The sequence below is a fragment of the Myotis nattereri genome (genome assembly GCF_964212035.1).
Source record: "Myotis nattereri genome assembly, chromosome: 6".
NCBI lineage: Eukaryota > Metazoa > Chordata > Mammalia > Chiroptera > Vespertilionidae > Myotis > Myotis nattereri.
Genome location: NC_138081.1, coordinates 85,345,547 through 85,362,569, shown reverse-complemented (window position 1 = coordinate 85,362,569; position 17,023 = coordinate 85,345,547). Strand labels below are relative to the sequence as shown.

At 37.0% G+C, this 17,023-nt stretch overlaps 1 protein-coding gene across 2 annotated transcripts in view; it reads left to right on the top strand.

Moving 5' to 3' along the window:
• CLVS2 (clavesin 2) overlaps positions 1-9,516 on the top strand; it is a 61,571-nt gene extending 52,055 nt beyond the window's left edge. For both annotated transcript variants that reach the window (XM_081094751.1, XM_081094752.1), the window contains exons 5-6: positions 667-887; positions 7,690-9,516. In XM_081094751.1, coding sequence (XP_080950877.1) covers positions 667-887; positions 7,690-7,777 — 309 coding nt within the window. In that variant the 3' untranslated portion in view covers positions 7,778-9,516. The remainder of the gene's footprint in view (positions 1-666; positions 888-7,689) is intronic.
• The last annotated feature ends 7,507 nt before the right edge of the window (positions 9,517-17,023 follow it).

The window sequence follows — 17,023 nt, the reverse complement described above, 5'->3', positions numbered from 1 at the left end:
TTTCTATTTGAACAGTAAACATGGAAATCTTGAGTAGAGAAGATGGTGAAAACACTATAGAACATAAGTCCTTTGGGACATGAACCTTCGCTTAACCTTTCATTATGATGATGCTAATCTACTTTTATTTACATCACATACTTTGCATTACAAAGTGGTAATTTAGTGGTTACAGTGTTCTCATTTTACGGATGATAAAGAGAAGGCCATACCAGTGACAGCTTTGGGGCTCAATAACTTGGATGGGCTTTGCAGTTGATGAGTCCCTTCTGAGAAGAATTTGTTTTAATAGCATTCATTATGCACATCATCAGCTTTGCACAACTAACATCAGAATGATGTACAGATCAACATGCACATTAGATTCTTCTAATGAACCTGGCTATGAAGCAGAAAACCAAATTCTGGTTCCAGCTCTTTAACCCAATAACTAGCAGACCTTCTAGAAGCTACTTAAAGTTCCCTAACCTCAGAATTTTTATATGAAATACGAGGATGACAGTACCAGTCTGCCTGTTTCACAGAGTGGGTAAGGGGCTTAAATATTTTAATGGGCATAGAAAACTCTTGCTTCTGCTCTTGCCATTGTAACTCCCTCCCCATAGCATTTGGGTAATATTGATTCTCCTCTGTGTGTTTTCGCCACCTCTCTTCTTGTATTTGTAGATATTTTTGCATGGTAACAACCTAAATAGTCTACACCAACTAATTCATCCTGAGATCCTGCCCTCTGAGTTTGGAGGAATGCTGCCCCCATATGACATGGGAACATGGGCAAGAACACTGCTCGACCACGAGTATGACGATGACAGTGAATACAACGTGGATTCCTACAGCATGCCTGTGAAAGAAGTAGAAAAGGAGCTCTCCCCCAAGTCCATGAAGAGGTATGCGGGAGGTACCTGGGAAGTTGGCTAGGATCAGGGCAGAGGCAGCCCAGGTCTAACTCCAGGTTTTATATTTTTGAAGGCAATATTTGGTGAGATTTTAAAGCATTTTATGCCCCCATGATTGGATGTCTAGGAATTTTGAGCCAAAGATAGTCGTTTGAGCTAACCTGAACCCAGTGTTGTTGAAGATTCACAGACAACCTAGCAAGGCCCTAAGAAGTCACCAAATCCAGTGATTTTTTTTCAAATTGCACTTCAGGGTTCTGGTTGGGTTTCTCAGGCCAGGCAGGTGGGGCGGGGATGGTGCCCATCTCCACTGCAATGAAAATGACTCCTTCTTTCTAAGCAGTTTATTAGACTTCTGTGTAAGATTTCATTTGAAGAAAGGGATCCATAGCAAACACACACACACACACACACACACACACACACACACACACACACCCCCTTCAAACACTAATATTCAAAGCTATGTTCTCTTTACAATATTTCTGTCAGGTTTCTGTTCAAAGGTCTAGCCATTCCTTACAGCTTTAATCTTTATAAAATTCACTGTTGAATCAGACTCCCTGCTGTGACTCTCACAGTATTCCCATGACTATTTTATTTCCATCAATACATATAGATTGAACACATGATCTGTAATAGGCATGTTCCTAGGTGTTTTGGATCCAATGTGGATAAAATGTACATCCAGCAATGCAGGGTGGAGGAGTTGCCAGACATGCACAGATGTATAACTGAGTTTGCATTCTGTAGCACATAGAAGGTATCTAATTCCCAGGTTTCCCCAGGCCATACCAGGCCAGGGTTCATGTGAAAAATGTAACGAGTATTATTGATTATTAGTTCATTTCCCATCATAGAAAAAAAGGAACTGCAGCTCTTACAAGTCTCTCCTCACCTAGCTCAGGCAGGACCCTAGAGCATCTTCCATGTCATCCCAGACACTGTCTTGCATCCTTCCCTGATGAAAGCCTTATGGTCCTTCTGCCATTGCTCTGACTCAGGCAGTGACATGTCTGTTCTCTGGGCTGGCCTCTTTTTTCGCTGTTGCTACTGTAGGGGTGTGTGTGTGTGATGTCTTCCTCTCCCCAGGCTGCTCTGCCTCCCCTCGGGGAGAATGAAAAGGCCAATGACATCTCCGGCTTTAATTTCTCCGCTAAGCATATAGCTTATGTTTAAACCAAGTATAGGCTTCTCAACTCCCTTTTCTCAAAACAGGACTTCTTAATTTGAGTTCTATGTGCTCCTAACCAATGGGGTTCACAGATGGGCTCTTGAAGGGGTTTGAGTACTAAAAGTTGTCTTCAAAGCTGTGTATGAAAAGGTGTGAATATGTATATAGTACATTTTTAAGGTATATATCTCATCAAATTCTCCAAAAATATTTCTAAAATAAAAATATTTAAAAGCTATTGCTCAAAATGTCTGGTTTCTTCTTATAAGATAATCTTTTTTAAATATACATTTTTATTAATTTCAGAGAGAAAGGGAGAGAGAGAAACATCAGTGACGAGGGAGAATCACTGATTGACTGCCTCCTACACGCCCCCTACTGGGGATCGAGCCCACAACCTGGACATGTTCCCTGACCGGAAATCAAATAATGACCTCTTGTTCATAGGTCGACACTCAACCACCGAACCACGCTGGCCGGGCTAAAATAATAATCTTAATATTAGTTGTTGCAATCTACTGTTTACTATATACTTCTCATGAATTAGGCCCTTACTAGGTGCTTTTTTTGGTAACATTCGTTTGATCCTCACTGCAACCCTGTCAAACACATATTGTAATTGTATCTCCAAAGTTACATAGTCTATATGCAGTGAAACAGGGGTTCCAATCCATGAGGTGTAAAGTCTTCTATGTTGTTGACATGAACTTTGTCTTCCCTCCCATGACAGCGTGACACAGAGAACCCTCACTGTAGAACTGAGCTATATAAAGATTCAAAGACAACTGACATAGGTCGTTTCTTTGGCCAACTAGCAATGCTCATTTCTTTAAGCTTTTCCTTCCATGACTTACAGAAATATTAACTAACGTAATCCTCTCCTCTGAGCACATTTCTCTCGATAACATCCAAGACCTTAGCTGTACTCTGCTCAAAATCAGAGCATTTCACTTCTCTGCTTTAACTTTTTAATGTCTGCTGATTATACAATATAAAATCAACTCCATATTGGGGCTGACATGGTGCTACATGATCTGATCCTGCCTACCTCTCTTTTCTGTTTGTTTACCTTTTTTTTCCCTCTCCTACCTTTCAGACACAACGTCCTTTTTTATCCTCCTTCAGCCTCTGCCTCTTGTTCCTATCGAAGGGTCTTTATACTTGTCGCCTCTGGTTGGAATGCTCTTTTCCTACATTGTCCAGTGGCTGGCCAGTCAGAGGTCATCTGCTGAAGAGGTCTTTTGGTCTTTCTCAATCACCAGGTCCTAATCAGTTCTACTTCTTCCTCATTCTAGTCACCTCCTTTATTTTTTTTCCATAGCATTTACCAGTCCGTGAAGTGCCTTATTTTATTTCATTTTATACCCAACCCCCCAGTGTAAGCTTCATGGAGACTTCAGTGTTTTTGTCTACCCTGTTCTCTTCTGCATCCCCAGTACCGGGAGTAGGGCCTGGCACACAGGGTGCTCACTAGGTACAGGCTGATAAATGAAGGCGTCCTCTACTGTCTGTCCGTGGCCCCTTTTAAGTGCCATGTTGAGAACTGAACAGGTAGCATCTGACACTGTTACTACTTGCGCTGAGGTTTCAGAATTCTGGCTTTGCAGTGTGGACTTCATTGGCCTCCTCTGTTTCTGTTGTTGTTTTGTTCAGGGAGCCAGAGCACATTGCTGACTCATATTGTACTGCCTAAAACTAGTAAGTCTCTTTCCAAATTCTCATAATTCTCTATTTCTAAGTATAGCTTTTTCCTCCAAGCACATTACTTTAATCGATTATACCATCTTGTTAGATTTGGCTCAGTCTATCCACCTTTTGAAGTCTTTATGGATCCTGATTTTTTTCTCCAATTAATTAGGCCATTTTGTTCCCTGCACACTTGGCTCACAGCACATCGACCTCCCAGCCCTGGAGTTTCTTGCTTCTGATGTGGGTTGCTTATGTTTTTTAGACATGCTTTGTTTGGTATAGGCTTTGTATCATAGGAAGCTCTTATTGTTCTATTTGAAAACTTCTGAAAGAATGAGATTAAGAAAGTTATTTTACTTGACTCATCTCCTCCATCTCAGGAAATGGCAGTTCCACACTTCTCTATTTTCTTTTTCAGATTTATGTCATACTCAGAGAGGGAAAGAAAAATCATTCCTTCACCAAAGAGTTGTAGATAATTCTTCTGTGGGGTGAATTTAGCTAGGTGTGTAGGAAGAAGACTTGTCCCCCTGTGTAAAATTGTGGAGGAATAGTATAGTCACGTGAAAAGACACAAAGTTCAGTAGATTGTGGGTGCCTTAAACTGGGCAAGTGTCTTTGACCTCATATCTCTAATACCTAGGATAGTGGCTGGCACATAACAATTTCAGTGAGCAACAATACTGTTATGCAAATATGACTTTCAGTTTTATTGAATAATATTTAACATCTATTGCTATTACATGCCAAAACCTAACTAATGTTTTTTTAATATATATATTGACTCCTTTGCTTCTCTAAACAACTAGGTAGTAGTAGTCCAAACTTATTAATGAGCAGACCCAATACAGAGACGGTAAGTAACTTCCCCATGTCACAGAGCTACAAAGTAGTAATGCTCATATGGGAACACAGGCAATAGTATTCCATACGTCATTTCCTTGACTGCTACCATGTGCTGTCTGCCAGTATTTGTGCTGGGGTTTACGCATGAATTATTGCATTTGATCATCAATACATCTGTATGATGTAGGTGCTATGTCCCCCATTTTATAGGTAAGAGAACAAACTTTTAAGAAGTTTAAGTAGCTTTCCCACAGTCACAGAGATAGCAAATAGCAGAACTGGAATCCCTTCTGTTCAAAATCTAGCCTCTTAAACACTAAGGTATAGTATAATATTGCTATAGTAGATGCATAATAAATGAATGAGTGATACCTGGATAATTAAATTTAAATTATTTGTTTTAGTGAAAAATAAAAGTTATGGCAAAGACAGTAGAGGCTGTGTTGAGACTGTTGAGATGTCCTATGACTTCATGATGGACAACGCCCTCTATTGCAGCTGAAACAGACCAATTCATTAACTGTGATGATCCTGCACAAATAACCCTTTGTTTTGTATAAAAGAACTACAATAACAATAGCAATTTTGTTGGATTAAAATAACAATACATTTGTGGCAATTAAACACTCCCAAAATCTTAATCATCTGAATCGGAAATGGTTTCTGCCTGGCTTGTTTTATTAAGGAATAGTTGCACACATGGGGCCATTCTTACATCTGTAGTGCATGATGAAAGGAAGCTAGGAGCTTAATCCCAGATGGTATAGCCCACTATAATTTCAAATGTTATTAAAGTCATCATATCCTCTAATATTTTTAAAAAATAGGCAAGGACCATAAAGATTTAAAAGATTGTGTGTGTGTGTGTGATGTGTGTTTTCACAAAACATTTTGGCAAATGCTTAAGTTGTGTCCTTTGCACTGTCTGAAGAGCTTTGGTGTGTACTCCTTGAATGTTATTAGCTAGACCTCAACATTTAAACAATAGACTTCACTTTATGAGAATTTAAAAATACATTTTCTGTTAAGAATTTCTCCACAGGATAAATTGCTATTCATTTTGAATGCTTAATACTGATTTTTTTCAGTATGGAAACTATTTATTGAGTAGAAGTTAAAACCTTGAGATCCTACTGTGTAACAGCCTGTGGAACACATTGTGTTTGCATCAGGAGAAACACTGATAAGGTCCCTGCTCATGGAATATACAGTGCAGTGGGTACCAGTATCAAGCTAATACTTTAGTGCAGTAATCTTGGGAAACCAATTGTTTAGTTGTTTAAGAAAAAAAGTGTTAAAGGTCTGATTGCTAAATATTAAAATATATTTCATTGTACTTTTTCCAAGATAAATTATTATTGTTACCCTCCCTCTCTCTGGGTCCCCTTCTATCCTGCTCTCCCCATAGACACACATTCAACTTTGGCCAGTTTCCTTTCTGACCTAGGCATCTAATGCCTAGCATTGAGATAAAACGGTAAAAATGAATAATGAACTAAAACCTCCCTGTGTTACTATTCCCACCTTCCTTTCATTCTCTCTTTAGAAAGGAATTTAAGTTTATTTAAGTGAAGGACTGACTTTATCAGTTAATCCTGTAATTATTTTTGCTTTGATAATTAGTTCCATTGCTTTTCTTTTTTATTAGCATGTGCAGTTGTAGTTTAGCTTATAGTCGTTCTGTTTGAAAGTTAATGAGGTCTGCTAAGAGGCATGGCAATAGCCAATTGGCTGGAATACAGCAGCAGGGGGAAAATTCATTACCGCGGAGAATTGTAAAAGGGCAGCTGCTTCCTTAATGCTGGAGCTATTACGATGGCAGCTTCCTGCCCCAACAGTAGCATGTCTCATTAACTCTCCTCCTTGCCCGTTTTATGTTGTTTCCTAATATATAATTCCCACCTGCTATCAAAGGCCTGTGGAAGGGGTTTTCAAAGTATTTGCTTTGCTAGCCATAAAGAGCTGCTGCCGAGACAAGAGGAGTTTTAACTTAAATTTTAAAAAATTTAAATGCTTTATGTACTATATAAGCAAGTTAGACACTTGTATAACTTACAAAGCAATCCCCCCGATAAGTGTTGCACCCACCTGACACCACATATATTGACTATATATTGACTATTATTGACTATATATTGACTTTATATTGACTATATTTTCAATGCTGTACTTTACATCCCATCCCTGTGACTCTGTTCTAACTGCCAGTTTGTACTTCCTAATCCCTTCGTCATTTTCACCAAGCCTCCGGGGTTTTAACTTTTTAAAAGACTTAAAACATTTCACAAAATTTCAAGAATAAGATTGATTTTATTCAAATAGTCTAGTGGGAAGCTGAACAAAACTCACATTCAAATTTTGACTTTTTTCCTAATGTGATCATGAAAAATAAAACGTGTTGGTTCAAACATGCACATTTAAGTTGAATGTGTTTCGAAGAACTCTTTAAGACAGGACTCAAGGCTCCTATCATTTTTAGTTTAGGTCTCATAACAATAATTTTACTGTAATAATTTCCCATTTGGAATATTAGTACATCTTTCTTACAGTAGAAAGTCCCAGTCTCAAAGAACTTAACCTTATTGCTCGGCCAGCCAGTGTGGCTCAGTGGTTGAGCATTGACCTATGAACCAGGAGGTCCAGTTTGATTCCTGGTCAGGGCACATGCCTGGGTTGTGGGTTCAATCCCCAGTGAGGAGAATACAGGAGGCAGCTGAATAATAATTCTGTCTTATCATTGATATTTCTCTCTCTCTCTCTCTGTCTCTCTCTCTCCCTCTCCCTTCCTCTCTGAAATCAATAAAAACATATATTTTTAAAAAGAACTTAAGCCTATTATTGTGTATTTAGGATCCTTTGCTGCTGAATATTCCATTTAGAGACCAGAGGGGATTGTTTCCTCGGAAGCAAAAACCCCACAGAAACTGTCTCTCTCTCTGCATGTGCAGCATTCTCAGCTTATAAATCCCTTGATGAAAAGGGAGATAATCCGATTCAGTGAGAGCAGCAATCATGGAGAAAAGACAGACAAGAGAAGGTGATTATTTGGTGATAGCTCACTAACATTGGCTTTATCATTTCCAGATCCCAATCAGTAGTGGATCCTACAGTCCTAAAGCGCATGGATAAAAATGAGGAAGAAAACATGCAGCCTTTGCTCTCTCTGGACTGATACCTGCTCTACACGCTCCATGGATTAGAAATGAAAGGTACTTGTTTTCAGCAACAGGGACAGCACTGTGGAGGAACTACCAGCTGGAAACTTATTCTTGTCTCTGTAGCATACTATATGATAAGGCATCAGGCTTTCGCCTTTGCCTGAACCCTGGGGGCCCTAGTCTGGATTAAAAAGTGAATAATTTATTCTGTAAGTGCCAAGTTCTTTGTAAATACAATGTAATCTTTATGTCAAGTTTGTAAATTTTGGTAATAACTAAAATTGGAAAAGTTTGGCCCATGAGTTCATGCCAGTGATGTGAACTATTACAAAAATAAAAGACACATACATAATCAAAGCTAATTAAATGAAGCCCTGATTCCTATGAAGCCATATTTCAGCTCTCATCGTGATGTTTCATTGTTTTTATCTGAAACTCTGTCATATGCCAATGTACTTTTAATGGGCACAAGGAACTAGATGACTATAGGAAATTATTATGAAAAATGTATTTCCTGTCTAGTGATTTTCGGTTTACAGAAAATGTGTTCTAGTGACTATCACTGGCCTTGCATTTTGGAGACAAGGACTGGCGGATAATCTGGTAAATTGAACACTTAAACTCTTACATATTGTTTAATTCCTGGAGTCTTGTAAAATAATATGTTCCCCAAAGTAAGATGTGGGATTCTGAGAGTGGATCTTTTAAAAAAAATGCTGTCTTCACAATGTATCCTTGATTCAAGACACACCCCACCCTGCCTGATTTATTTTAAGAACATTTTACCCTCAAAATTCTTTGACAAAGAGAAACAGAACTCATACATTGTGTTTTGACTGGTAATTTTGAACACAAAAGTTCCTACATACAGATAAGGGGCTAATTTTCAATTATTTTGCACTGGGTCAAAAATGTATATTCACAAACATATATATATATATTTTTACTGAGCTCTAATAAATCCTTATGTGACAGGCTTATGAAATAAATCATCCATATTCAATGGTCTTAGAGATGGTATAGATATTACATGAGATGCTAACTCTGGAAAACTACTTCTTCTAAAGTTAATGAAAATGAGGTATAGTGAAACAGACTTTTAGTGAACCTATTTAAGGGAATTCTAACTTAATTTATAATGTACTCTTCAATCTGTGCCATTTTAGTGAAATGTATTTTTCAAAACAATAGGTCTCAACTTAGTGTAGGCAGTATCAAGTGATCAACAGTGCTACATGCAGTTTTTCTCAATTTCAAGTTAATTATCCTAATGATCCTATAAGTACACATTTTCTTTTCAGAAAAGATTGAAAGAACACATTGCATCCAGGAGACATAATGGAAGCATCTGAGGGCATCTGAGATAGCATATTATACTTTAAATATAGATTTGGAATCCTTATGTTACCGAACATTTTTATTTCATAAAAATTCTGCAATTATAGCACATTTTAAAAATCTTACTTTAAATTTCAAATTCCAGTGTGAAAAAAGCAAAAATTTTACCACCTCTTCAGAGTGGTAATTTTTGAGATTGAGAACTCACCATTAAAATACCCTTTTGAAAGAAAAATATTTCAAGGAACTCTTGGAAACTAACAGAAATATAGTCATGTAGCAGCCTTTACATACTTTTTCACTGAAAACTTAAAATTTTTCAGTTATAATTCTACAGTCAATAATCTTAAAATCAAGATCAGTACATCAATCTGCAGTATCACCAGTGGACAGTCTAATATTTGTAAACATACATAAATATACATAAATGAAAGATCCCTTAAAAATGCCAACCTCCAGCCAAGTGTGGAAGGATAATGACCTGTAGGTACTCTGTTCCACCGATAAATAACATAGAGATGGGAATGAATTGGGGATAGAAAGCCGCAGCAACTCTTATCTTTATAAGAACCCTGACCTTGGCGTTCTTACTGTTTTCTAACCTGACATACATTTTACAGCCTTGAACTTTATATACTATACTAGAGGCCCAGTGCATGAAATTCATACACTTAGGGAGGGGGTGTCCCTCAGCCCAGCCTGTGCCCTCTCACAGTCTGGGAGCCCTCGGGGGATATCTGACTGATGGCTTTAGCCCCGCGGGAGCAGGCCAGTTGGACATCCTTAGCACTGCTATGGAGGCGGGAGAAGCTCCTGCCACCGCCGCTGCACTTGCCAGCCATGAGCCCGGCTTCTGGCTGAGCAGCACTCCCCCTGTGGGAGTGAGTGCACTGACTACCAGGGGCAGCTCCTGCATTGAGTGTCTGCCCCCTGCTGGTCAATTCACATCATAGTGACCAGTGGTTCTGCCATTTGGTTGATTTGCATATTTGCCTTTTATTATATAGGATAAGCAAGTGTTAGGCAACATGATGCATTGGAATAAAGTAGAAACTAAGTACAGAAGGCAGTGAACTTTTCATTCCCATTCATTTCTCTTTTCACTTATTGCCAATTTGCAGAATTCTACCAGCTTTGGGTGTCAATCGGCATAGCCAGCTTCTTTCCCCTATCATTGGACTGGTATCATATGAAAATAAGTCAGAAGGTATATTTTTTAGGCATATACCTATCTAATTATAAGTATCATTCACACTGTCTCCCTGCCCTATGTTTGGAAATTCTGCAGAGGCATGGCTGCTCATCTGCTCTTCTTCAAATGAGCAATTGAGGATTCGCTGGATTGTATATTTTTAAATGAATGAACAAAATTACAACAATGATGCCTTTTGAACTAGCTAGATCTAGTTCAGTCTGTAACTCATTTTCCAGGAATGTGTTAGAAGCTGCATAGTTAAGGGATATTTGGCCAACTTTATAAAATTTTCCCTCAGCTTACTAGCATTGTTTAGGATTTTCCCTCTCCTGCCATGTGATTTTCTGTCTTGTAGTTGTGTCTGTTGTTACATAACTTAGCAAATAAGCAACCCTATATTTCAATTTAATTGTGGTAGTACTATGCTCCCACTCACACACACGCACACACAAACACTAGACTATTTGCCCTAATGAATTTGTCTCTATTTTGAGAGCTATGCTTTTTCTTTTTTCTTTTTTAGGTATCTTCTTCCTAAAAATATGTAAACATCAAAGAATTATCACATTTGATTTGGATAGGCCAGTTGTTCATTTCTCCTACCCCACCTGCTCTATCTTGTATTCTTGTATATCTCTCTTATTTTTTCTCCTGATGTTTCAGGAGCAGCTACTTTCAAAGCTCCTTTAAATAAATATCACTGTGTTGTCAGTGATAGTTGCACACATTTTTGACTGACATTTTAAAAGGAAGAAATTACCATGAAAAGATACTCTAAGAAATATGAATAAGTGCCTCTTTAAAAATGGAATAAAGCAGTGATACTAGAATATGAGTTCTATTTGTACTCTCTTCCGAAAAGTAAATATGGTAAGGGCAAAACGTAGATATCATTTGAAGAAGAATATTTAAGGCCTTGCTGGGAGCATTCCCGTACAGCGTAAGTCGTCATTGTGTAAGTCCAATATGGTAACTTGAATACATGTTACTGACGATCCTGGCACTATGCTAAAACAATATACAAGTATTAAATAGAGTTTGCAAGCAAGTTTTTGAAGTGGGCATGCACTAGTTCTTCTATTTCAGTCATAGTTTGCATAACTGTAGGCAAAGACATTCCTTAAGTCTTTTCATATAAAGTGCTTGTTTACTTTACAGTACTGAAAATTCATATATTCATAAGCAGGAAAACCAAACATCTAGGTTCTCAATATTGTAAACTAGGTCACATTGTTAAATTAAACATTTGAAGTATCTGTAATATTCCCGAGGGAACAGAAATGTCTCTCATGCATCAAGAAAATGGAAAGTTGTTTCAGACATCCGGGAACATATTTCTCTTCACAAAAAGAAACCCTTAGACTCATGGCAGTGCGACTTCAGGGACAGACTGCATTTTCTTCTAGAAACAACATAAAGGTTTATGGACACGCCCATGGGCCTTTGGAAGAGTTAAATCAGGAAAACCTGCTGAGAGACCATGCACTCTTCTGATGTTTGATCTAAATGTCTAATTGGCCTGGCTAATAATTTATCTCTTTGCTTCTTATTTTGTGTGTATTAATGTAATTACTTGAAAAATTGCCATCATACACGAGGATACTTCGGAATGATTTTCAACACACAAAATAAAATGAGCAGAGCTCTGGCATGGTATTTGTACTTTAGGATATGGTATTTATATTTGTTTACATCAATAAGAGAATAGGCATATATTCCATGTTATATGTACTAAATAGAGATATAGCCTAAAAATGGTGGTGTATTTTAAATTTATGAGACCATTAGACCATGTAAGAATAGCAGGTAATATATTGGAACAAAAGTAGGCAATTGACTAAATATTCATGGTGTATAATTATCTTCATGAAAAGTATTTGGTTTTGGTTGAAAAATCTGCTTTCTAATCTGTTGTTGAAATGATTCAGCACTACTTGCTTTTTGAAATCGGGTGAATCAGTAAAAACACAAAAGGATGTTTGGCCTTGAAACATTATTATATTATGATCTTAATGACGTAGAAAATATAATTTTCTTTCATGCAATCAAGTTATTTTGTAAACATCCATAGATTAATCCCACATGTGGAGATAATACTATGAAGTGTCTTCTGTGTTCAGTGTAGAAATTTATTCTCCTGGACTGTAGGAAACAATGCAAAATAGCAGTTGTGTCGGTTTAAACACCCAACTTGTGCTATTTTTCATAGAAGGAGGAATGCAAGTGGTACTTTTGAAATTTAAAAAAATATTTAGGAACCATATAAGTATCAGACTTAAAATGCACTTTCCTAGTACATAAAGGACATTTAGAAGGTGTTTGGTCAGTATTTGACTTAGTTTCAATTCAAATATTTTTGTCCTTAATGATTTCAATTCATTTATTCTGTCAAAATTATTTCTTGTGGTAAATGAGAGGGACATAGATGAATAGAGACATAAATTTTAAAACTTTTAAGAGTGAATCAATCCTCAACTACTTTGAAAAATTGCAATAAACTATATAAAATGGGTTTACAAATAACAGAGGTGCAAAGCACTTTGTTTCTAATCCAGTTTTTCAATTTTTATATTTGTTTAAAAGATAAGCAAAATTCCAAAGATCAAGTAGTTTTTGTTTTTAAAACTTTCAGAAAAAATAAGATGTCTAAGAAGTAATTATATCAGTCTTAGATAAGAATACTGAGCACAGTACTATTTAGCTCAAATATGTTTGACTTTTGAGGAACATGTTTATTTCCACACATTGTCATAAGTAGTGTAATATAAGTTTTAAAGAAGTACACATCTGCTTTAAAAAAGCATTTATTTTGCATATGGTGAATGCTCAATTTGGTAGTACTGGCTCTGCTGCATCTGTGAAATGGATATTTCTAAAATGGACAACAATAACTTTGTTATGAGAGAAATTGTAGATAGCTTTTTAGGTGAGGATACACTACATTTTCCAATATTTGAATGCGTGGGGCTTAAAGGGGAAAGCACAGTTCATTTTATCAAGATGATATTTTCAGTATTCTAGACAAGCTTTCAAAGCTCGTTTGACAAAGGAAGTAAATTAACTTTAAGTTGCATATAGCAACGAGAATGATCAGTAAACAAAATATTATTTCCACACTTCACATAAAATTATTGGATTAGACAAGTGACTACATTCAGAAATTTGAATTACATGAAAGCATTGGTTTCAATAAATCTTATTTAAAATAATCCCAGTTCAAAATATTAAGTAAAATAAAAATATTCACCTGACTGGAAGAAAAAAATGCTCACTCAATAAGTATGAATTATATCTACTGTTTTTCTCATTTATCTTACCTATGGATGAAAAAATAAAATCTAACGAGGGTAAAGAGTACTTAACTAGAACCCTCTACAATACACTTTCTTTGGCTCAGACGCAGATGGTTTTCCCATACAAAGTTTTTGAAGTAAACAAGAATCGTTATTGCCACCTCTTCCTAAAGCCATGTCAGGAGGAGCCCACGTTTCTAGCAGCGACTACATAAGCATCCTGAGGGGAAATAAACCCAGGACAACCAGAGCATGCATGAAAAGCCAGAGAGATGGTCTTCACTTCTTGTCACTAAAAAGGACATTAGAGTGTATTATATTTTTAATTTATTTTATTTATTACAAGTATTCCCCTTTTCCTCCATTGACCCCTACACCCAACTCCTGCCTCCTTCCCAGTACTTCACTGCACTACTGTCTGTGTCCATGGGTTATGCATATATGAGTATACATTCTTTGGTTAATCTCTTTCCACCCTTCCCCTCTGAAATAGTATTATTAATTATAAATATAGAAAATTATTTTTAAAAACCATGGGTTTCTGTTATCAAGAGTTAAATACTTGGCCAATGAAAAGAGGCCATGAGGATGTGATGGTCTGTCTTTACACAGCAACATCATGAAAAATCCTTGTCTCGGAGCATCGCCTCTCTAAAAATAAAAATAAGCCTGCTCTCTTCTTCCCTTTTTTTTCTAATTGGAATCATAAAGGTACCAGACAGAAACCATAAACACTTTGTTGCCTTTTAAGAAAAAAATACTATCATATATGCATATAAACACAATTCACTCTGTTGAATAGTATTAAAATACTTGCATGCTGATTTATAAATTCTAACCTAAAAATTAAAAAAATACATAATGACAGGATTTGGTTCCAGAAAGTTATTAAATGTTTTTTGCATATGGGATTCATAGAAAAGACTGGTAATACCTTTTTATTTGAATTCATATATCTAAACATTTTTATTTTGATGTCTAATAGACATTTTACATTCAACATTTACAAAACCAAACTTTTCTTCCTCCACCCTCAACCTGCCTCCTCTTTAGCTATCTCATCTCACTGTCAACTCTAACCTTCAAGTGTCTAGGCTGGGGTGGGGAACCTTTTTGTGAGTGCATGCCAAAACCAGCAAAATCTCTGACTCAAAATTCTTCTGCGTGCCAACCCTAATTTTTTGAGAACATGTTACGCCTACCTGATATCTGTTAAGGTGTACATATGTGAAGAACCTTGAAGAAATAATAAAATTCATTCGAGCGACAAAAACACAGTATATGGTGATGAAAAATACATTTATTTTTTAATGTATACATGTACACTGATAGTCCGACAGAAAACTTTATGACTCCGTTTGATATTATCAGTGGGACTTTTGCTGCTGCATCACTGATGACAGAGATTTTACATCAGGTTTATATTTTGTGACCTTCAGAGATATGCACGAGCTACTATGCTCATCTGTCAGGCTACTCCAATTATGAGACTTAACAAAATTCATCACTGAGAACAAAGATTCACAAGCATATGTGGATAAAACCAAAACATTGGTTGGATCTAGGAAGGCAGGGAGAGTTAAGGCAGAGGCATAGAAATTGCTCTTCCCCTCTCTCATCAATCCATGTCTATGGTCTTTAAGATAACTTGTTATGTAAAATTATTTATTTATCTAAGATGCACCTACACTGAATTTATCTGAAAAATAAAAAAGTCGATATTAAGAAAAAAATTGTAAATGGAAGATTATAAGAGAGAGTTTCGTGTGCCAGCAAAAGTTACTGGCGTGCCATGTTTGGCACGTGTGCCAGGGGTTGCCCACCCCTGGTCTGGGGCTTAAACCTTTGGAGTCATCTTTCTTTCTCTCTAATCTCAAAATCACATCCAATCAACTAGCTGATCCTGTTGGCTCTTCTTCAAAGTATGTATATTCATACTCTGACCACTTCTTTCACACTATCTTCTGGACCAACATTAACATTCTCTATCTGGAATATTTTAATTTGAGAACTAGTCTCCTTGCTTTTGCCCTTGGCCCCTAGAGTCAAGTTACAACATGTTAGGAAGAGTGAACTTAGATGATTTCACCCCTCAAAACCTGCAGCCAGAGTACCAACCAGAGCCCTTATAATGGAGTACAAGGAGGGCTGATAGGAAGTTAGTAAGCACCAGTATAGCAGAATAGCATATTTTTTATCGAGTTGGCCCTTTTGCCTGTACAATGCAAACGTAATTATTAAATACTTTAATGTCTTGCTTCTAAAGTCCTAAATAATATACCTTCTCACCCCTGACTCTACTTAAATCATCTCACTTTTTAAAAATCTTTATTGTTGGAAGTATTACATATGTCCCCTTTCCCCCTCATTGACCCCTTCTCGACCACCTCTGCCCCAGGCCTTCACCACCCTATGTAGATAACCTCTTAAAAAACGTTCCTCTTTATTCTCTTGCCAAACTGTCATCCTTGCTATTCCCAGAACTCACTGAGCATCCCTCCACATCAGAACTTGAACTTTTGCTCCTTCTGTTTCTTTCCCCGATATCCTCTTGACTTATTTCTTCATCTCCTTCAGATCTTTGCTCAAATATCACCTTCTTAGAACTCTCTAGATTTCCCTATTTAAAATACGTGGCTATATCGGTTTTTATATTTTCCTTTTCTGTTCTATTTTTCCTCCATAGCTTTTATCACCTTCTAATACACCACACAACTTATTTATTTTGTTTATTTTATGCATTTCCCCCTAATAGAACATGAACTTTACACAGGCAGGGATCTTTGTCTTGTTTACTATTGTGTTATCGGTGCCTTGAATAGTGCCTGGAATTTAGTAGCATAGCCTAAAAGATTGCACGAAGATCTTAATTTATTTCAGCAAGTTATATAGTAGCCAGTACTAGGCATTACAGGAGATATTTTTTTCTTAATAAGGAACATCATTTTGTTATTTATCTTCAAAGGGGGAATTTTTCTCTCTCTCTCGATGATGATGATATAATCATGAGTCAAGAATTATATCCTCTTCTTCCCCAAATTGGATCTCTACCTCCAAACCTAAGTTTTTTATTAATGCTTTTTTAAAAAATATATTTTATTGATTTTTTACAGAGAGGAAGGGAGAGAGATAGAGAGTTAGAAACATCGATGAGAGAGAAGCATCGATCAGCTGCCTCCTGCACACCTCCCACTGGGGATGTGCCCGCAACCCAGGTACATGCCCTTGACCGGAACCGAACCTGGGACCCTTCAGTCCGCAGGCCGAGGCTCTATCCATTGAGCCAAACCGGTTTTGGCCTTATTAATGCTTTTTATCTTTGGAAGTTTCTCTAAGATTATTAGACCCTATATCATACACATGGTTTATACTTACTTTTGGAGAGACTATAAGATTCTTCCGATGAAAAGTTAGTTTGAGCTTGAAACCATAGT